The sequence below is a fragment of the Opisthocomus hoazin genome, chromosome 7 (assembly GCF_030867145.1).
Source record: "Opisthocomus hoazin isolate bOpiHoa1 chromosome 7, bOpiHoa1.hap1, whole genome shotgun sequence".
In the NCBI taxonomy this organism is placed as follows: Eukaryota; Metazoa; Chordata; class Aves; order Opisthocomiformes; family Opisthocomidae; genus Opisthocomus; species Opisthocomus hoazin.
Window position 1 is genome coordinate 24,782,275 of NC_134420.1, and position 21,099 is coordinate 24,803,373.

Genomic DNA, 21,099 nt, shown 5'->3' on the forward strand with positions numbered 1-21,099 from the left:
ATGATGAGCAAATTAAGCTACCTGATTTCCTTGTGCAATCAGGTAATTACACATCTAATTGCTGGACTTCATATCACCAACTTATTTCTTTCAGCTGACCTTGAATAAAAAATGTTGGATGGAAAAAACAGAACGCAGAAAAAAACAAGCCTCAGAGAGTTTCCTGCTAAATTAGGATGATTTAACTCCTTTATTCCTAAATCTGTAATAACTGACTGAATTTTACATTCCATGTATTCCTATTAGAATCGGGATCAGATGAAGAATAATGACGCCTGTCACCTCTCTTCTTCAGAGTACTGTTTCAGGTAACTGAATGTGGCATAGTTTTCAAACAGCTGACCAGCTGCAACTCCTAAGCGTGGGAGCTCTTCTACCTTCTGCATCAAGCTTAATATTGTCAAAAATACAAAAAAAACCCCACACTGGAAGGGGTTTAATTAGCACCTTTTTTAGCAGCATCAGGAGATAGGCCAAGAGGTGTGTTTTCAATGCCCAGCTCTTCCTCTGAAGGTGGGCACTCTGAGCCAGTAGACAAAGGAATACACAATAGCCACCACCTGAAGGAGGTCCTGCACACCTGTGGTAGTGGCCAGTGCCCTGTTGTTCCTGTATATGGGCATGTATTGAGAAATCGGAAGGTTTATAAGGTTATTGTCTTTCTTTTTTTAAAGAAAAAATGGTCTTTGGAGTCACAATTTTCAAAGGTCAAGTAGGGACACCAAGTTAGAGTTCGATTTTCAGAGGCTATTGCTCAGGCCCTTCCCAGAAGTGAGTTTTGTTTGGAATGGGATAGGGTAGGAATTAAAATATGGAGGCAGCTATAGCCACCAATCATGAAAAAAAAGAAGTAAGCCAGTCCTTCTGTCTGTAATACATAGAGTATAGCATTAAACAACTTTACAGATTCCTTTTCAATCTGAATTCAGTCTTTTCCTTTTGCTTTGGGCTCCCAGTTGCATTATTTCCACTCCTTTCAATGGTCTATTTGGGCAATGAGTCACTCTGAACTATGACACATGCTTTAGTGCTACCACTAAAGTTTGTGCTGTGCCTTTCCTGTAGATTAATCAGGTACTTCAGGGTCCAAGCACCTTTCAATAGTAGTAAAATCCATATATTATTCTTGTAAAAGCTGACAATAAGAACACAGTGTTACTAAAATGTGGCTGGGAACCATGATGCTGCTTGTCGTGGTTACAAAACACATAGGTCAGTTGGATGCGGACACAATAGAGATTTATTTCTGCACTCAAATTTACTCCATTCTATCTTCTAATTCTAACCTGCCTGGGGAAGAAACATCTCGTATTGATTAGCTGATTTTGAAGGCAATCAATGCTCTAACAAGTACATGACTCAAAAGTGTCATCAGAATTACCAGAGAATGAAGTACTTTCTGCCATCTTGAATGCTATGTCAAGTGTCTTCTTTACAGGCTGATGTTCATCTATCTCTTTACGTTCTGGAAACTCAAGAAATGCTTGCAACATACTGCAACCACACCACCAGTGCCTGAGCCACCAGGCGTTATCTCAGGCTGAACATCACTTCTGCTAGGCCAGTGTCGAGCTTTCCCTTTGGAAAATGTTTCCGTCTTGTTAGTTGCCTGCACTAGCAGACAAATTTGTCACACAGTGTGGGGTCTGAGGAATTTGAGATAATGATGGTAACTGGGAGAGGTAACAGGCAAAAACTCGGACTGGACACCACCAGGGAGCTGAACAATTGTGGGGAGTCTTTTGTTATTGTAAAACGGTGAAGGGATGAGGGATGGAGTTTGTTTGTGTGAGTATATTGTCCTCCTTTGTTGTTGTTGTGATGATGTGGCTTTAATCTTGGTGCGGATTTTTTTTGGTTGATGTAAATGAAGTCTGTGAAGAATAAAAGAGATAAAAAGAGATAAATGTATATTTTAATGACAATTCAGCTGAGTAAGACCTGTGACTAACCTACAAAAGGGGATGTTGACTATTGAATTTCACCAGTTTGAAGGGACTTTACATGGGCATGATATTAATCTATTTCTTGGAAAAACATACAGTACTATATATGCTGGGCTTAGGTAAAGTAGCATGACAAAAGAAATGGGAAGCCAGGATTGAAATCTATGAATTTAGACCAATATCAAACCGTTGAGAAGGGAGTCAGGGTGATATAGCTCCGATTTACAAGCTCTACCCAAACTATAGCCTCCCTGAGCACGTGAAAAGGTTGGAAATGGAAACTTTGCATGGTTGTCCTTTACTTTCCTCTGCTGTTGACTTGAATCATGAAGGTTTTAAGGGGAGTACTGTGCACACACATCTATGTTGATAGGAATACTGTACTACATTTGCTGCTTTGCAAATGAGTGGCTCCTCAGGGTCTTCACATAGCGATCAAATGGCTGACAGCTGGTCCTGTTTTTCTTTTTTATTCAGGGGTCCAGCATGAGAGCTGGACCGTGAGTACTGATCTACTGTTGTTGGCTCACAAATTTTGAGCTGATGGTATTGATTTTTTGAAAAGATGTTTGGAGCAGTAATAAAAATAAAAAAATAAAGTCAAGAATGATGAGGCTTTACAAATAGCCAATAAAAGAATCCACAAAAAAGTCAGTAAACTCTTGGGCTATTCAACCTTCACAATGTCCTTTTCAATCTGAACCCAATCTTTTCCTTGTGCTTTGAGCAGCCCGCTGCATTTGTTTCCACCCTCACAATGCTCCACCGGCTCAATGAGTCACTCCGAGCTACAGATTGCACTTTTAAGCTTTCACACTCTACACAGTCACCCTGGGAGAGCAGAGAAAGAAATGCATAGTGGAGGACCTAGAGTAAATGATAAAAGTCCTGTTCAACAGAAGGAACTTTCTCTGAAGTCAATGGGAGCTCACAGCATGGGGTGGCTGTGAAGCTAGACCCCTCATCAGATTTCACATGGACCTCCCAAGCACACACGCTGTCTTTTCGTTGACTTTTGGATTTACAGTGTTCGATTTACCCCATGAGTAGGTGAAAAAAATGCAGTCATTTTTATCACAAACTTTATTAGCTTACTAGATTTTTAAAAACACAAACACAAAGCAGTTGTTGAACAGAGTGGTTTAAAAGAGCAATCTCATTTTTACTATGAGATGATATTCCACAACTGTAGCCAAAGCTGACATAAAATCATTCAGTACCTCTCAAAATCAAAAATTAATTATCTAGAATTAAATGTTCCATATGTAAGCTTTCCATAATGGAAGTCCCTGAAGAAAACTGACCTTCAGTGTCTGAATATTTCATTATTTCTGACACAAGGGACTTAAGCTACCACTTCAGTTTAAAATGAGAGTAATTAGTCTAATTTTATTTCATTACAGCAACATAAAATTGGAGTAATGCAGTTATAAATTAGGCCAAATATTTCTAGAACTACTCACTACAATAAAAAATTAAAACAGATAATATAATGTTCTTTATGGACAGATGCTAACACCACTGAGTACATGGGATAATGCCTTATACTACCAGCAGTTCCATTAAACTCACTGGGGATAACCAGGGAGTAAGTTACAGCATAAAATATAGCACAAAGTTACCAATATTTGGCTGTGTTTGCACAACGCCCTCTGTGATGGGGTTCCTATCGGATATTACAAAAATATACATAAGAGAAAAAATAAATTCACAAGCTTTGAAATGTAACTGAAATAATTGAAAATAATAATTGAAATCAATTAAATAAAAAGAGCTCTTCAAGCTCAAATAACCCATTCTGCTTCAAACATTACCAGCTGTCTTTGACTGGGATTTCACTTCCTCCCAGGTGAATACAAATTGACAGTGTAAATCTACTCAAACAATCTCCGAAGAAAGGACTTTTTCACAGGCGTTGTTAACTTCATGGTTGTCTTTCTGCGCAATGGTTTCATGGGCTGCTTTTTCAAGTGCACCACCTTTTTGGGAGTTTGTAGCCCTTTATTTAGATCAACATGCTCATTGCAGAAGTACTTGACGTTTGCTTCTGAGAGACGCAGAAGCATGCTCTCTGAGAGATCCATGCATTGCGCGTGGACCCAGTGGCCAGCTCCACTGGAACACAGGATCATCGCAGGTTTGTTGAGTTCTGTTGAATAGAAAGGGACCCAGGTGTTAATGTCAATATTGCAGCTGTCAGAGCAGGTGATCCAGTAGCCCGTTTCTGATTCATCTTCTTCATCATCCTCATTGTAAGTGTCAGTATTATCAACATCAAAGCTATCGGCTTCAGCACTAAAACAAAACTCTTCCGAATCTTCAAATGGCGTGGAGTCTCCAGGGTCTTCGGTTGATGTCTGACTGCAAATTTGTGCTGTCCGTTCTTCCTCCTTGTCCTCTTCTTCTCCTTTGCATCTCAAAATGTAGAAGTAGTTTGCATCTGGGATTAACTGTTTGTTGGCCCCTGGAATGCCCAGCAATACAGACCCCGTGCCCATATCGCAGCCAAACCACATCCTGCAGTGTTTAATATCTGGTGTCCAGTCCGGACTCGGCCTTTCAACAATCTCTATCTTACTATCTTCCAGAACTATGGTGTTACACACCAACCGTTTCTGGTTGTCAGACTGGTAGCCACCGACAAGGACAAACTCGGTATCACTGGTCTGAGTCACTATAGCACTAGACACAGATATCCCCCCTGGCAAGACACTGCAGGTCACGGCTGGGCTGCCCAGTGGGAGATCAACTTTTAGCTTGTACAGGCTGGGGGGCCTGGTGTTATTTTGAAGCGAATGGCCTCCCAAAATGTAGATTGTATCATTTCTGGCAACTGATACATGAAAAGAAAGTCCATCTTGAAGCTCTGGAAGTATGTATGACGTACAGCATCCAAACTCAAAATCAACGAGAAACACAGATGGCAAACAGTCAACGACGCTGTTCCATTTGTCAGTGGTTCTTTGTGTGAGGGGAGTATATGATCTCCCTCCAAATATAACGCTCATGCTTTTTCCCCGGCTATGAACTACGTTAATTGTATGCGCATATCTAGCTTCAGGGACTTCTCCTCCGAGGTCTTTCTCAATACATTGGAACATGGCTTTCTTGCTATTTTTGCTTACCAGACTCATGACATAAATCTTATCAGAAAGGTCGTTGTTAGGTGTTTTCCCGCCGTGGATGATGTACCGGCACTTGTCAGACTCCGCATTGCCTCTGAGCGTGCACAGGGCAGGGTAGCGGAGAGGGGGCAGGTAACAGGAGTCTTTAGAGAAGGCGGCAGGTTTCATTTTGAGCTCATTCTGCTTTATATCGAGGAGGAAAACACCAGTGGGGCAGGATCTCTTTGGCCATCCTTTCTGCCCAAAGAAGAAAACAAGCCCGTCAAAATTCAGGAGAGAGAAGCCCGGCTGGAGCAAGGAGGAGTGACTGGCGGCTGATACCGCCTGCAGTGACATTTCATCTGCTGGCTGGGCCATACCGTCGTCAGCGCCTGAGGGAAAAAACACAGCAGAAACAGACGAACCATGCTTTAGACCCTCTGAGAGCTGTTTAGCAGTGCCTGAATAAACCCTATTAAAGTTGCGTTTCAGTTCACGCTCTGCGACCCAAGAAGAGACCCCCTCCTGCAGCTCAAGACACGAATCGAGCAGCAGCCGTCTCCCCTTCCCGCGGGACTCTGCGAACCGCGGCCCGTCCGCACCGCACAGCCCCGACACTCCGGTGCGCGGCCCCCGGGCCTCCCCGCCGCGGGCCGGGCCCCGCCGCTCCCATGGCGACGGCGGCCCCGCGGCCTGCTGGGGCCGGTAGTTCCCGCCTGGCGCCTGGGCCCGGCGGGGTCAGCGGGCACACGGCGGGTGAGCGGGGCGAGGGCCGCCCGCGGGCGGGTCTCAGGGCGGCGGGACTCGGCTCCCATGCACCCGGGGGCGGAGGGAGCCGCGTCGGGGGTGCCACAAGGCGGGCTGCCTGCGGCCCGTTTCTCGGCAGGGGGTGCCGGAGCCGCCCGGCTGCCGCCTCCGCAGGCAGCGCGGGACCTGCGGAGAAGGGGCGCCGGTCCGTCGGCCCCGGGGGCCTGCCGGGGGGCGGTCGCCTGCCCGCGCCTCCCCGGGGCCGCCCAGCCGAGGGGCTCCCCTGCTCCCCGGCTCCCCGGCAGCCGGACGGGCCCGGGGCTCCCTTGCTCCCCGGGAGAGGGACCCCGCTGGCGGGACGGGCCCGGGGCTCCCCTCCCCTGCAGGCCGCTGAGCCCGGCCCCTGGCCCGGGACGCGCCGCCGCGCTCCGCAGTCAGTGAGCTGCGGTGAGCGCGGGCCGAGCCGAATGCTGACGCCAGTTGAACGTTTTGCAGGTTTCCGAGGAAGAGACCCAGGTTTGCTGAGGAGAGGTGGGAGCAGCGGGTGCCAGCCGTGTTCCTGGCCACGCAGGCACCCTGAGGCAGCAGAGGCGGACGCCGGGAGGGCTGGGGTGAGTCCCGCACGCTGGTGCTGGGCAGCCTGCCCGGGGTGGCTGTGTGCATTGGGGTATCGCTGCCCGGCGTCTGCGTAGTGTGGTCACATTCTGTATCTTTGGTGTTTGCTGGTGCTTTCGTGATAGGTTTCAAGGGGTATCTTTTTTTTTTTTTACCTGTTTGTTCAAAAGTCTAAAAGAGTTTATGTGGTCAGCCTGACTAGTGAGCAAGCTTTGGAGAGCACAGACACCAGAGAGGGAGACAAGCGCCCGCTTCATTGGCGCACTCACAGAGCTGGGCCTGTTAATAAATGTCCCAAGTTCTCTCTCCCAGCCTTTGCCAAATCCCCAGAATTTGAAGTTGTGAACTAGCTTTCAAATACCATACTTGAAAAAGAATAAACCCTCTACATTTTAAAATATAATTCCTTGTTTCAAAGTCCTTGGGATTCATATTTTCCTTGCTTCTGCTTTTAATTTTGCTATAGCAACAAGACCAAGACACATAGGGTTTCTTTTTTAAGGAAGGATCGGTATCTTGCAGTTATGTGATGTGAAAACCTGGGGACTCCGGAACAACAGAGTGTACAGTAAGAGTCACTGTAAAATCATGGGAACTGGTGGCACTGACTGCCTCAGATTGCTGTCAGCGCGTGTTCCCGTGCACAGTAGGAACCATTGTACCACATTCCTGTACTGCCTGCCCGCTCCACTTTCTGGTACGTGAACTGCTCTGGTAATGTATGGATCTGTCACTGAAAGCTTTCAAAGGTGGGTGGGCCTGATCAGGTGTGCCTAGGCCAGAGCACATGGACAAAGTAGTCCTAGCCACTACTGAGTCTGTTTTAAAAACAGTCCCTGGAATAGCTGTCTTATCTTTTTGCACGTTGTGGAATCATTCAAAGAGCATGGTGAAGTTCTGTTCTCTGTGTAGCCAGTCCTAATGCCTCTGCCCTGAAGGTGGTAGTTTTTTCTACATTTAGATTCCTTTTTAGAAGTACTGCACTGAGATGAATTTAATTAGTGAACCCTGTTCTGAGTATGTTGGTATACACAGCAGGTTTTGTCCTTATTATTTGCATGAAGAAAGATTTGCCCAGTTACTTATCTTCAGGTGATAAGCTAAACAGGAATCTCTGCTGCTTGTTTCTTACGGCCATTCAAAAATGGTGTTAGAGGAGCTTGCATTAGGTTGGGTTTACTGGATTAGGTTTCCTTTGTCTCTTCTTTCATATTGTGTGGTTATTTAGCTTCTGTGTTTTTACGGGATCTTTAGACAAGTAATATGTCTTCCAAACTGAAGGTGCTATGAGCACATCTGTAAGTTAGTGTTCTATGTTTTGTAACACTAGCGTTCTACATTTGACTGCTGGTTTAGATTTGAAGTCTAACAAGAGTATTAAAAATGGCAAACAATTTAGCTGAAATGCTGGCATTCATCTTATATTCTTACATATACTTTATCCAAATAGGACAGTTATTAGTGTCCACAATGTCGCAAGCTATTGCCCAAGTATCGAGCAGTACTCCGTTCGGAAGAGTATACTGTCTGAAGAGACTTTTGCAGACATAAAGTGGAGAAGAGACCAACGAAAATGATTAAAAGTGAGATTGATAGACACAGAGTACTTACTGGTTAAATAAACACACTGAAACACACTTCCTCCTTGTCAGCCTCTAATATTTCTTGAACTTTACAGAAGCAAGCAGTTCAGTAAGTAAAGGAGAGAATATTTATCCTGGATTCTCTGACAGAAGTAGCTCCTTAGGCACTTGCTGAAATTGCTTTGGCTTTCCACATTGTTTAATGCTAATTACTGTGTTTTAATAGAGTGTGGTTGATCTTTGGCTATGCTGACCTCCACCTCTTATCTTCTAACACCACTGATTCCTTTGGGCAATGCTCATCTGACCCTGAGCAGCTTCAGGGAGCCTAGAAGGTAGAAACCTAACCTTATAACCGAAAAGTTTAAAGTTTTTTTGTGGCTTTATGGTCAAAACCATGTCACTGTGGAGTTGAATTAGCATTGGTGCCAGTGTGGAGGGAAAGAGGCAAATGCCTTTGTTGTGGTGCAGTACAAGATAGAGGGAAAAAGACACTACGAGAAGAAAAGATGGGTAAATGGAGAAGGGTGGAGTTACATAAACAGTTATGAGTTGTGGTGACTTGAGTCATGCTTCATCATATTTGATATTTTTATGAAATATCAAGCTCCAAGGATTATACGAATAAGTGAGAATCTCAGCATTGCTTTTAACCCCTGTATTTTTTTAACCCCTGTATTTGAGAAGTGAACTGCAGAGATCTGAACTAGAAGCTAAGCTAACAGAAAGAAGAAAACTGATATTATCTCCTGTTTTATTTTAAAATCTAACTTATGATTTTGAGCTGATTGTTTTTGGTTAATAGTTGTTTGTATGGCAAGAAGGGATTACAAGGAATTCAGATTTGTATGGATTCATTGGGAGATTTATTTACAGAAGGATCAAATGAAGAGAGAAGGTGCTTTTTAAAAGCACTGGCTAATGTAATATGAAATGTGCTTAGTATGGAAATAGATTGACATAGTTACAATTTTGTATGTAGGGTATTATTTCAGAAACTATATAAAATGTTCACTGAGAAGTATAGGATTAATGTGTTTTAGAAACAAGGGGTAGGATTCAGGCACCTAAACGTCAAGTGACATTTCGTATGCCTTTGGATATTCTTCTTGTCTTCTAGCTTTTGCTGTGGAAGGCAGCAAGTCTCCCATAGGTCCTGTGTGCTAGGTCCTAGTAAATCTAGGGTTTATAAAATGTCACTAGATTACTATGTTCAGGCACGGAGTCACTCCCAAATGGTGTTTAATAGTTATTATTCTCCTTGACCCTATGTAGTAATTGTTCACCTATGTGCTGTGCCTGTTACCCAGTTAGGCAACAAAAACTTTTTAAACAAGAGAACAATGAATATTCAGTACTGTTGTTTAGTGTGACATTTCATGTTAAGATTTGTCAACATTAAAAAATTCCATATTCATAATAATTTCACAGTAATTTGAATGCTACCAAATAATGAATCATTTGATCTTATGAACTGTAGCAAATCCAAAGCACCTATCATTTACACAAAGATAAGATATTTGAACACTGCTTGGACACTGAGAGAATGGATTGCGGGATAGCATGGAGTCTTAGTTGGTAAATGGTCATTGCTGACCATTGAATTATGTCATTAGTTTGCAGTTATTTTTAACTTGGCATGAACACAGAGCTCTATGGTAGAATTAAATTTATTTTGCAATATTGTATATTGTTTTTTTTCTCTGACTGATTATCAGGCTCTCCCTTTGCAAAGTGAAAAAGCATACCCCTGAAAAGCAAGTGCTGTTGCCGAATTCAAAATCATAGCCAGACACCCACAGAGCTTTGAAGTCCTCCATAAACAGGCTTAAGGAAGGAAATTTTTATATAGTATTTCTCAAAACATTTGCAAAGTGTAGCAACCAAGTTTGCTTTGGGCAAAACAAGAAGTCAGACGTACCTGGCTGATAGGGTTTTTTTGCGTCCTCCGAAATCTTTCTATATAATTGGAATTCAAATGTGAGCACTTTGAGGAATCTTCTGTGACAGCACAGGGGCTTGTGGCGTGGAGAGGCAGCCTGATGGAGGGGAATCCATCTGCTTAATTTGCAGATGTGCTCCTGAGAACTCGGTCTGCTGTGGCTAACTGGTTGTGACCGTTTTTTTATTTTTTTCTTTCCTCTCTTGTCTTCAGATGGCACAACAAGAAACCCACCAGCTTCCAGAAGCTTTAACTCTTTGCAGTAGAATCAGATCAGAGTGACAGTAGATGTCTGTTAGTTAGATTGTAAATGTCTGCAGTCTGCGCTCCTTTACAGTGTGATTTTTTACACTGTGAAACCTTGTCGAGCTCATGATCTTTTTGGAATTTTTCAGTGCTATTGGAATATAAAAATGTAACCTAAAGTAATTTTTGAGTTCAAAGAAAAAAATAATTTCAATAGCTAGTAAAAGAAAACAACTCCTGCTGACTGGCGTACTGCTGCTTTCCCCGGGAATGCTCTGCTGCAAGTGGGTAGTGGCGTTGAAACAGCAAAGGAAATGACAAATGCATGCAACCCAGAGAGTGAGGGCTGACTAAAAGTCCAATTCAAAGTCCACTGAAGTCATTGGGAATGTCTTTTTTCTACTTCAGTGGCCTTCTGATCAGGCCTTAAAAGACTAATAAAACTTTGCACCCTTCTGTGGCATTTTGCATCAGTTTCACAGCGCTTTCCTCCAACAAAAAATAATTAGACTATGGAAGTCTTCTGGGAACATATCCTTTTAACAGCTAGCACCACTGGGGCACAGAGGATAAGCCACTTGAATAACATAGTACAACAAAGAAACAGAAAAACCTGGAAAACAATTCACTCTTCATAGCTCCTTGCTTTTGTTTTCCTGGCCCTACTTCACCCACTCCTGAGTTACAACATCTGCTGCACAGTATTTTAGAAATATCTCATCTCCCATTTGAAACTGCTGTGAGAATAGAAGTAGAGAGCGCTTGAAATGGAATTTGATTAGTACAGCAAAGCAAACATACTGCATGTTTGTGAAAATTGCCTTGAGACGTTGAATAACTGTAAGATAGGATGTGGTGACGTTTCTCGTCTGAAACACAGCAGCTCTAAGGCACTGTGCCCTGTAGCATCCATATGGGCCCATTACTTCTGAAACAAAGATGAAAGTAGACTGTACTGCAGAGTTGAATGCTGAAGAACTTCCCCCAAATTTAAGGGCATTTGGATCACATTTATTTCTGTTTTCAGCAGTGCCTAGATGATATTTGACAGCTTCTTATCCAAGTGCTTGACATAGTCTGACCCTCGTTTGGGTCTGTGATCAAATATCTACTGGCAAAAGAGGTACAAATGTCTAAGTGAAAAATCCAACCCCCAACTGCGCCTCATTTAATATTTTACATTCATTTTATTCTCCTTCTGCCATTTGACATGCCTTATCTTTAGAAATTCTTTTTCCAATTACTGGGCCTGGGAAGACAGAGAAATTAAAGTTTGTTGGCAACAGCAAGTCAGTTTTGGAAGAAAACATGGTCTCTCCAAGCTGGTCTTCTGAAACTGTCAGTGACAAACTGCTTTGGAGGAGCTGCAGCAAGGAGCTTCAAAATAGTGTATCTACAAGCCAGGAAAATCACGTTCAGAACTGTCCAGGTCGTAGCAAGAACATCTAGGATTTACATCCTGAATTTATTTGGTAGAGAACCCATGCGAAAATGAGTAAATAGACTTTTCCTTCACAATTTCTATTTTAATAACATTGACATATGTAGTATGTTTTCAGCAGATTGCTCACTGTTAGGGAAATGGTTTGTTTCGCTTGATTTTATTCTTCTACAGTTAATTACTTAAAACAATATGTGGTTTATATCTTCTTCATCCTAAATCATTCCAAATTGCACTGAGGTATTTCCAGGCTTTTCAGCGTATTGTCAGCCAGTAAAAATATAGTTATCTCTGAGCTGGAACATAGCTGGCTCCCCGTGGATTGCAGTAATGCACTTCAGCTCAGCAGGGAAAGGGGAGGCCATCTTACGCGTTTATGTAGGGTTAGCCAGCCAGAACGCAAATATTCTGGATATTTAGCCACGACTGAAACCTGTGAAAAAATGGCACAGGGAGCCCAGCATCCTACAGTCTTCAATTTTCTGTCTCATCTAAAACCATCAGTAAACAGTATTTAACATGCGAGGGGCAGGGCTTTATTTGGAGGCCTCACCTAAAATAGCTGATTGAATCCAGTTGGGCTGTGACTGCCAGCTCCAGGACGATCACACTCCTGGGGCCACTGGCTGCTGTGTTTCGGGGGAGTGCTTGGTGCGTGGGTAATGGTACCCTTGCCATAGGCCTCCAGGTGGTCTTTAAAGGCAGCAGCGCTCTTGCAGCCATTGGAAATGCATGAAAAAAACCTAGTGATGGTGGACGGGACTGGCACAATGGCACTGAAATCCAACGGGATCAATGTGCTGGCTTGCGATTAAAGCCCTTGGATATATCCCTTAAAAGCTCATGCGAGCTGGGCACGGGAGGCACATGTTTTTGACCATCGCAAAGGTTGGCTCCGGGGCTCGGTAATGCACTTATGCAAGCAGATGCAGCTCCCATCCATGCCAACTGCTGATGCATTAAGTGTGTGCCCTCAAGGGCTCCTGCTGAAGGCAGTGGCAAACGTCCAGTTAATTTAAACAGGATTAGCTGTTGCAGATCACATTGAATTGAGAGATGCTGCAAGGAACCACATCTGAAAGTTTTTCTCCTTTGTAATTGAAACTTTTCCTTTTAGTTTGTTCCCCTAGTTCACTTGACCTGCACCTGCTTGTGGCCAGAGCCTGCTGCTGTCGGGTTTGCTGCGGGAGCTCTGCCTCCCCGCAGGTGGTGGGGCACGGGGAGGAGGAAGAAAAGTAGGGCAGGACAGTGGAGCAGGGAGGGCTTTCTTTCGCAACTGTAGCTTTGCAGATGTCTAGACAAGAAGGAAACAGTTGACTGCCTTCTGGAAAGTGAGTAACCTTCCTGTGTTGCCCCACTGAAAACGTTTTATGTCTTTCTCGGGGCAGGAATTCCCAGAATCACTCCTTTCACTTGGCCTGCTTTCGACATGCCATCTTGGGGTCTCTGTTAAGGTGGTGACCACAGTCCATGGACAACAACATTTCTGAAGGACAGGCTCGAGCTCCAGCTTTGCATGCCTCTCAGTGCCTTGGGGGGTGATGCGCTGCACTCCAGCTCTAGCAGTAGGGTGGGTAGGAGTACCCTGGTAACATCTGCTTTTGCTAGCATGGAAGAAGCAGAGTGTTCTGGGCCATTTGTGAGTGATGTTTCTGATGAGGCTGTGCTTTCGTGGTTGCATAAACAGCTATGGCAGGCTGTCAGAAGGGGCAGTCCTGCATCCTTCCCTTGTTCCCACTGCATGTTCCCACTGTCCCCTTGCACAGGCACTCATGATTGTACGGGTGTAAGGCAGATCAGAAAATGTGGCCTTGAAACAGGACATAGGTGTTTGCTCCGTTTAGTTTCAGGTTTTATGTTGGTGGTTTATTTTGTCTGGCTGGGAGATGGGCTGCAATGAAAAGCTGGGGGGTGAAGAGGGAAAGAGGGTGGTTGTCGCCTTTTTGGGAGCAGCTGACACTTAGATAGGCTTAAATTGATTCTGACTGCAGTCATGTGATACAGGTTTACTCCTTTTGCAAAAGTGCTACCTCATTCGGTTTTGCTGTAATAATATTGTAGCAAATCCATGCTGCTCTAGAGTCTCCTTGACTCACTAATGTCGTAAACCATAGTAAGACAGCAAGGAGTAGGAATCAGATACTTAGCCTCCAGAAGTACTAATCCCTGCTCTTCAGATAGAGTTTATTTTGGTTGATAACAATATAGGACCTAGGTCACTCATTTTGTGTGTAATTAAACCAGCTTCCTTGAGCAAGCTTTACACAAGTATATGGGTACATATATTACCTGGGGTGACTTCTATGGTACTGCTGTCTAGAGGGCAGATTGGCATGTAACATTATTTTGTAAGAGACAACGTGCTGTTACGTAGCTCCTAAAACTATTGGAGAGGACCCTCCAATGTCCTGAATCACAGTGTGCTTTCTCATCGTCCTTAGGAGGTAGTAACGAGCTGTGGTTCTGTGCTTGGTCCCTTGACAACTCACTGCACACATAAGATTTGCCTGTATGCCTGCTGTATTGCCTCACTGCGTGAGCGGTCAACCCACAGAGAACGTTTCTACATTGCCGTTACCAACCAACCCCATCACAAGTGACAGCTTTTATGTGGGTGAAGCATCCAGGCCAAGAGAGTCCCCAGACTCAAGGTCTTTAGTGCAGACTGATGTGTAAAACCTTTATGGATGAGAGATGTTATAGAAATGCTTGTTGCTTAGTTCTGTATTGTGGGTTGTTAAGAGAGTGCTATTGCTTTTGTGAGAGGCTACTTAGATCTGAAATGTTAAAGACCCCTTTGAAAAAAGTTAGTTGTGACAGGTGTAGTTACTGTGCTAGCTCTGTAGGGCAAAAAGATCAGGCATTGACCAGTGGTAACAGATTATAAGATGTAAAAATAATGTGTTGGTGTTCAGTCTCATTTGTGCAGACATAGGTTATAAAATCTTGAGAACAGGTCTACTTAGTGATGTGTCCCATGAACCTGTGAGTGGTCTGTAAATAAACATTTCTGAATATCCCTGTCTTTGTTGAGAATGACTGTTGGGAGACAAATTTGTGGTGTGGAAACCCGACTTTAACCTATGCCAGAAACACTAGGGAAATATTTTTTTTTTTTTCCAGAAAAAGAAAATTATGTAAGATTTTAGTGAATTTTTAGAGAGGATTAGCTCACTGTTCTTTTCATTTAATAATTCATTTTTTTCTTTCATTGCCTATATTATATTTAAAAGAAACATAATAAAGCACTCACAAATGCAGCATAAAACAGGAAGCCTATATTCCACCACATTCTTTTATTGTTTAATAGAACTAATAACTGCGTAACTGAAATCATGATAATACTCACTTGACCTGCCTTTTTGGTTCAGTTCAGAGATTTCTGGTTTGGCTTAAGCCTCTGGGAAGAAGATTGCATTTTGAGAAATAAAGTTGATTTTGCTCGATGTGCTGATGATCAGCAAGGCTTAATGAATGATCGCCTCAAGAAACCTCATTACAGTAATTTGGATGGATGAGCAGGAGTGAAATGCAAAAGGAATAAAGTGTGGTTCTGCTTGAATGCATCACTTGCTGATATTTGACTCTATAACTGTCCAGAGCCAGTACAGGGAAAAGATCAGATATCCTTGCCTGACTTATCTTGATACTGCCAAGTTTTTTGGGAAAAAAAAAGTTTTTGGTGTCAGTAGTAGTTGCTCTCTAGCAGAACAATGCAGTCATTTCATTCATAGAGGTGTGATTGTATCCAATTCATAAATTGTGGGTGATTCCAATCCATAATTGTACATTTTCTCTTTTTTCATGACAGTTCAAAGAAGTCATTGTGTTGAGGCTGTGAATTGGATGATTGCTGAAGACTTTTGCTCATGTAGAATCTGCCAGTTAGCTGCTTAGCAAAGGTGAGAGTCTCCTGGTCAGCCTGGTTTCAGCTGTTCACATCACAAAACTTCTCTGCAGATGACACAGTATGCAGAGGCACTCAGGAATAAAGTAAGTGGGAAGCAGCAGAAAACCAAAGTGGAATGAAAATGAAAAATACAAAAACCTTGATAGGTTGAGATACGTTTCTGAACATGTCTGTTGTACCATCTATCCTAACCATATGTTCAGGTTCAGGGATAGTAGGTGTTCTCCAAGTAGCATCCACTGTGCTTGCTTTCATTTAGGGCGATGCAATAGCACCCTGCAGTTCTTCCAAAGAACTGAAAACGGGGCGACAGGTAGTTCTAGCTGCCAGTCCCTCCTCTCTACTGTTTGAGTGAATGGCTGTGCTGCTTACTGAAGATAGGCTTTTATTAGGACCTAGCTGGTTTTTCCTCTGCATGAGATGATTCTGTAGACGTAAATAACAGCTGTGCAAGGAAAGATTAAGTCTGTGTTGGACTATCGCCTCTGTAGTCCATTTTGCATTTTATTTCTTGCTTTAGATTTTTGAATCAAAACTGTGAAGTTGTTATAAAAAGCAATGGAGGATGGATGCCAAAATGAGAAACAGGGTTTTCTCCCCACTTTTCAATTTAGGATTTATTAAAATAGTAATAATTTAGTGAACTCATGTTCCAAAATATATTTTGGGTTTTTTTCAGAAGAAAAAATAAGGAAATGCGGCCTATCAATTTCAAGTTATTTTATTTTCTTAACCCAGGATGAATACCTTTGACATAGTTGATAGCAGATCTCATGTACTAGTGCCTGTAATAACTATACTGGGTATAGGAGAGCTACTCTGGATTTATTGCTTAGACTTGGTAAAAATGTGTTCTGTTTTCCATTAAAAAAGGCTGATAGTCTTGAGAAAGTAATATTTTCCCATGCTTGGAATATCCAGGGAATTTTATATATATATATTTTCTTTTTTAAAAGTAATACTGTTTTGATGATGCTTCTCCCAATGCATACACACTGAAGTGCGTGCTTGATGAAAATGTATAGGCTCAATGAAATATGCGCTTAAAACCTTTAGGGATAACTTCCTAATTTCCATATGCCAGGAGATTTCAGGTATTAAATGTCAGATTATACTCTGACAGCATCCAGTGCTTGCATTTTCATGAGGATGATATTGAGGATTTTGCAATCATAGTTTGGCTAAAACTTTGTCAAGTTGAATTCAGCACTGTGTTTTCTAGCAACTGTAATGAGTCAAAACCTGTTGTTTATCCATAGTTTTGTTGCACTGTCACTCCTCTACAGCTTAAACAGTAGAGGATGTTAAAATCTGATTTTTCCCAAGTTCTGTAGGAAGTAGAGGCTGTGCAGCAGAGTAAGAGTTGAGCTGTAGCATTTTGCTGACACTTGGTCTGGATGCTTAATTGCAGGCTGATGACCTGGTGGCTGCAGAATGTGTCATTCACTGAGAAAGCTCTTATTCAGCCGTAAGAATACAACTGTTGCCCCAAACTGCTTATCGATTTTCTAGCTTCCTAGAGCATTTTAGGGTAAAGGAATCTAAGCTTTATTGACAGCCCTCCTCTGATTTGTTTATAAATCATTTAAACTCTTGGTGACTCAGTTTTTTCATCTGTTATTTGGAATAATATTTGTTATCTCCAAGGACCTGGAGATCCTAGACGCCAGATGCCAAAGAAAAACAAAATGTTCTTATTACCATTTCCTTGATTAAATATATGGGGTTTTTTTTCTTATAAGTAAGACACTAGCCTTACAAATCACTGCAGTCTTTCATATAATGAAATTAGCCTCAAATAATGACTGTAATAACTGAACAATAATGAGGAATAGAAGGCATTGCTTCCCTCTGAAACCACCGTAATTTGCATAAACCACTCTGAGAGTCTGGTAAATTATATTCTGCTTGGTCAGTCCACAGAGAGATTAATAGTGTTTTTTTTTTTTTTTTTTTAAACAGTAGAAAACTTAAACTTTAGGTCATGTGGGTGTGGGTGTGTTTTTATATCTTCAGAACATTAGTCTTCTTTACAAGCTGGCAATCCAACAAAATTAGAGTTTGACGTTAGAAATCATGCTTTGTTTTCCTGCTGGGCTCTGAACAATTCTTGTTTGATTGTGTTTAAAATCAGCTTGGCAGCCTTTCCTTAGTGTAGTTGATTTGAAGTTTTGCTGAAGAATTAAAGTTTCATTCCCAGAAGACACTTCTTAATACTCTGGTAAACCAAGAGAAGAAATACAGGAACACATGAAAATCAAGCACTTATATAGTATAGCGTAATGCATTCTTGCATCTTTATCACATTTACATATGCAAACTGGTCATTTATATTTTTTAGATAAGTTGCCACTGTGTGAGACAATGTGCCAGTTATATGTGTCCACATCCTCACCTGTGTTTTTCTGCTTCTAGTTGTCTAGTCCTATGTCTATAAAAAATCAGTAATATTATTAACTATGTGGCATCACACAGCTGTTAAAATGCATTTACACAGGTTTTATAAATGAAGAGCAAGGTTAACTTCAGCATTCTTCACTGAGAGCCGTTTCAGGGCCATTACTTCCATTAGAGTCTGGTAAAGTGATGGAGATGGGCTGGAAAGCTGTTGCTTTGTGACTGAAGAGTGGAGCTTTCAAGTCCAGAAAAGCCTCTGTGGGGTTCCTTCACGCCTCAGCATTTGTTCCCTTCCCGAGAGCAGTCCTCGTCTGCCTATGTGGCTGCCCAGTTCCATCATGCCCTCCCCACGCTGTGTACTGTCTCAGCATACACACACACCTCATCATGATTTAACATGCCCTCCAAAATCTGGTTTTAGCAGCTTTGATGGTGGGCTGAGCAGTGCACCTGCAGAATGATGGATTCAGTCCATGTTTTGAATGTACAGGTGTCCCAGTTGTTAAATCCAACACCCTAGTGAGTGGTGTCACTGTTTCTGCAAAGAAGGCCGGGGTCATAAGACTGAACGGCTGAAAGTGAGGGGGAATGAACACCACTGAGAGAGGTTGGCACTTCTGTGGCCCATATTACCTGAGGGCATACATTCTGGGCATAAATGATGACAGTCTCCCTTTGCACTTGAAATTACTATGTCCACTTGAATTTTGGGGGAAATGTGTAAAGTCCCACTGTCAAGATCAGAACTTCACAAGAAGAGAATAAAAATTTGTCATTCTCGTGTTCATGTATGTGAATTAGGGACTCTTCAGTTAATTTGTTTCCTGCCTACAGATACATACTGCTCTTTTCTTTGTGTTGCAGAAGCAGCGTACTAAGGCAGATACACCTGCTTGACTGTCAAGGCGGGGATCATGGGAGAACAACTGTTAAGCAACAACATCCTTGATCAATTTATTAATAGCCATGAGCAGTCATACGAAGAGTTTCTAAATACATTCACTTACCTTTCAAAAGGTATGGAACTTCCCAGATCCCCTGCTAGAAATCGCAGCCAAAAGGGAAGGTAAAAAGAGAAACAGTATTATTTAGTGTCGTTCTGCTACTTACTTGCTTTGTGACCGTAGGCAAATCTGTGTGATGCTTTTGTTTCTCCTATCAGCAGTGGGATCCCTGAGGACAGTTTTCCTTAGCTTGGTTCACAGGCTGCTAAGGTTGGTCTCTACAGGTGTTTAACCATGTTTTGCTCCCTGTAGGGCGGTGGGGAAGTGTGCAGTATATGGAAGGATAGGCTTTTCCTAAGTACGCCCTGCATTGTTTTGCTAGAGAAGTTTCCACTGAAGAAGAAGAGCATAAGTGAAATACTTAATAGTATGAGATGGCCAAAGATCAGGGGTGTACAATTTGGATACTTTCACAGATGTACCAACACTGCTGTGCTATGCTGTCCTGCGTGCCAAGCTAACAGATAACTTGGATGAAGGCACATCAGGACATCAGATTAGGATGATTAGGCTGAAAAGGTCTCCTGCTCTGCAGACGAAGTAAAAGGTGGGGCTTAACCTGGAGCTGAGCATTGCTGAATTACAGGCAGTTCAGATCTGGATCCAAATTCTGAAGCTCAGGTTCATTTCTTTTGGCCATGTTAAGGCAGGTGCCATAAAAATAAAAGTGAGCTACAGATCACTCACAATTCTCTTTACTACAGCTTTGCACTGCAAATGTTGTCCTCATCTTATTGCAGAAGGACTGTATTTTTCAATTACAGCATGTGGCATGCTGCATTGATTGGCACTCAGAAGTCTGTTCTGTCCTTGTCCTTCAGGCAGAACTAAGTGTCAGTCACAGGTACTGAGCAGAAAACCAGTGGGGGAGTCGAAGCTGCCATAGAAATAATCTTGTGGCAACCTTCTGTCTCCTCCCAATAAAAAACAGAAGAGAAAGGAGACACTGGGGGATGAGATAAGAGGGTTGAAAATTCAGTTCTGGTCTTCTTTATGTGTGATTGATACACTGGGGATAGCTCCTATCTTAGAAGCATGCTGCATATCATGATTCTACTTGCAAAAAGCCTCAGCATGTATTTCAGTCACTTTCACTGTCACTATAGCATCTGCCACAGAAACTGTATAAAAGGTAGAGCTTTCGCTGATTTAAATGCTTAGAAATGCAGTTTCCTATGCTGGTGTAAACAAAACAGCACAGCTTGTTTCCCTCCCACCTTGATTTTCCCTTAGAAATACCCAAAGGTGTTGGTGTGCATTATAAACTAGTGACCTGCAAAAATTCCACTTAAAGCACAGGACATTTTAGCATCACAACAGTGCAAAATACTTTATAAAATATCACGTTCTTAGTTCCTTAATTTTGCATTTAAAAAATAGTCACTTGGCTTTATTTTTTTTTTTTTTTTAAAGCAACTATGATTGATTAATAAGAGTATCTGCTAACAGGCCTCAGGAATTCTCACTTTTATGTATGAGTTCAGGTATTCACTGTGGAGCTGTATTTGTGGTTACTGACAAGTAAAATCTGATGATTTTCAGATTACCTTTCTGAATTTGGCCTGATAATGGTGTTGATCCACACACTAAATCTTTGTAGAATGAGCATTAATGTCAGAATTTGCAATCCTGCTTAATTAATTATGGAGATAGCTATTTGTATACACAAATAACCAAGCCCATTCAGTGGTGTGTGTGGAACTCTTTAAAAAAAATCCATGAAAAACATGACAATCTATAATAGATTTTTGAGTGACATAACATTGGAAACAGAAAACACACGTATAACTGATATGATCCCACTGATTTCATAGGGTATCATATTTGTGTAAGGTGATTTTCACTTGTGCATGAATTTATACTAGGTCTCTAGTTGGCATTACAAGGATATTTTCACCAGGAGTTTATACATTATTCTGAAAAGCATCTCATAAGAATCTGATTTCCTAACTAACGTTTAATTTTTCCTCATTAGTTAAATTTACACACAGTGAAACTAAGAAGAATATACCTCAGGTACAAAAATCCAAGCATTGTTGACTGTTCTGACCTATGTAAAAAGAACTCTTTAAGGCTATAAATGTCAGCCTGGAGTAACCCCCTGGGGAACACTTTAGGGTCTTCTGCTAACAGAATAGTTCCATTCTTTTAAACATGGGAAACA

At 42.1% G+C, this 21,099-nt stretch overlaps 2 protein-coding genes across 6 annotated transcripts in view; one reads left to right on the plus strand and one right to left on the minus strand.

Moving 5' to 3' along the window:
* Window positions 1-3,041: 3,041 nt before the first annotated feature.
* On the minus strand, window positions 3,042-5,705 carry RAG2 (recombination activating 2). The gene has a single exon (XM_009935236.2). It carries the CDS (start codon window positions 5,426-5,428, stop codon window positions 3,821-3,823), a length of 1,608 nt encoding a protein of 535 aa, XP_009933538.1. The 5' UTR covers window positions 5,429-5,705; the 3' UTR covers window positions 3,042-3,820.
* A 23-nt stretch (window positions 5,706-5,728) lies between these two features.
* The window catches only part of IFTAP (intraflagellar transport associated protein), a 47,847-nt gene continuing 32,476 nt past the window's right edge, over window positions 5,729-21,099 (plus strand). The window contains exons 1-4 of one of the 5 annotated variants that reach the window (XM_075426248.1): window positions 5,729-5,806; window positions 6,293-6,408; window positions 15,436-15,526; window positions 18,796-18,948. In XM_075426248.1, the coding sequence (XP_075282363.1) occupies window positions 18,846-18,948 (103 nt within the window). In that variant the 5' untranslated portion in view covers window positions 5,729-5,806; window positions 6,293-6,408; window positions 15,436-15,526; window positions 18,796-18,845. Of the gene's footprint in view, window positions 5,807-6,020; window positions 6,409-15,435; window positions 15,618-18,795; window positions 18,949-21,099 lie in introns of those variants that run through there. The other 4 variants (XM_075426251.1, XM_075426247.1, XM_075426249.1 and 1 more) reach the window with 4 other exon arrangements.

Excerpts from the sequence above, each read along its gene's own strand:
- RAG2 (XM_009935236.2), bottom strand. The coding sequence starts at position 5,428 with ATGGCCCAGCCAGCAGATGAAATGTCACTGCAGGCGGTATCAGCCGCC.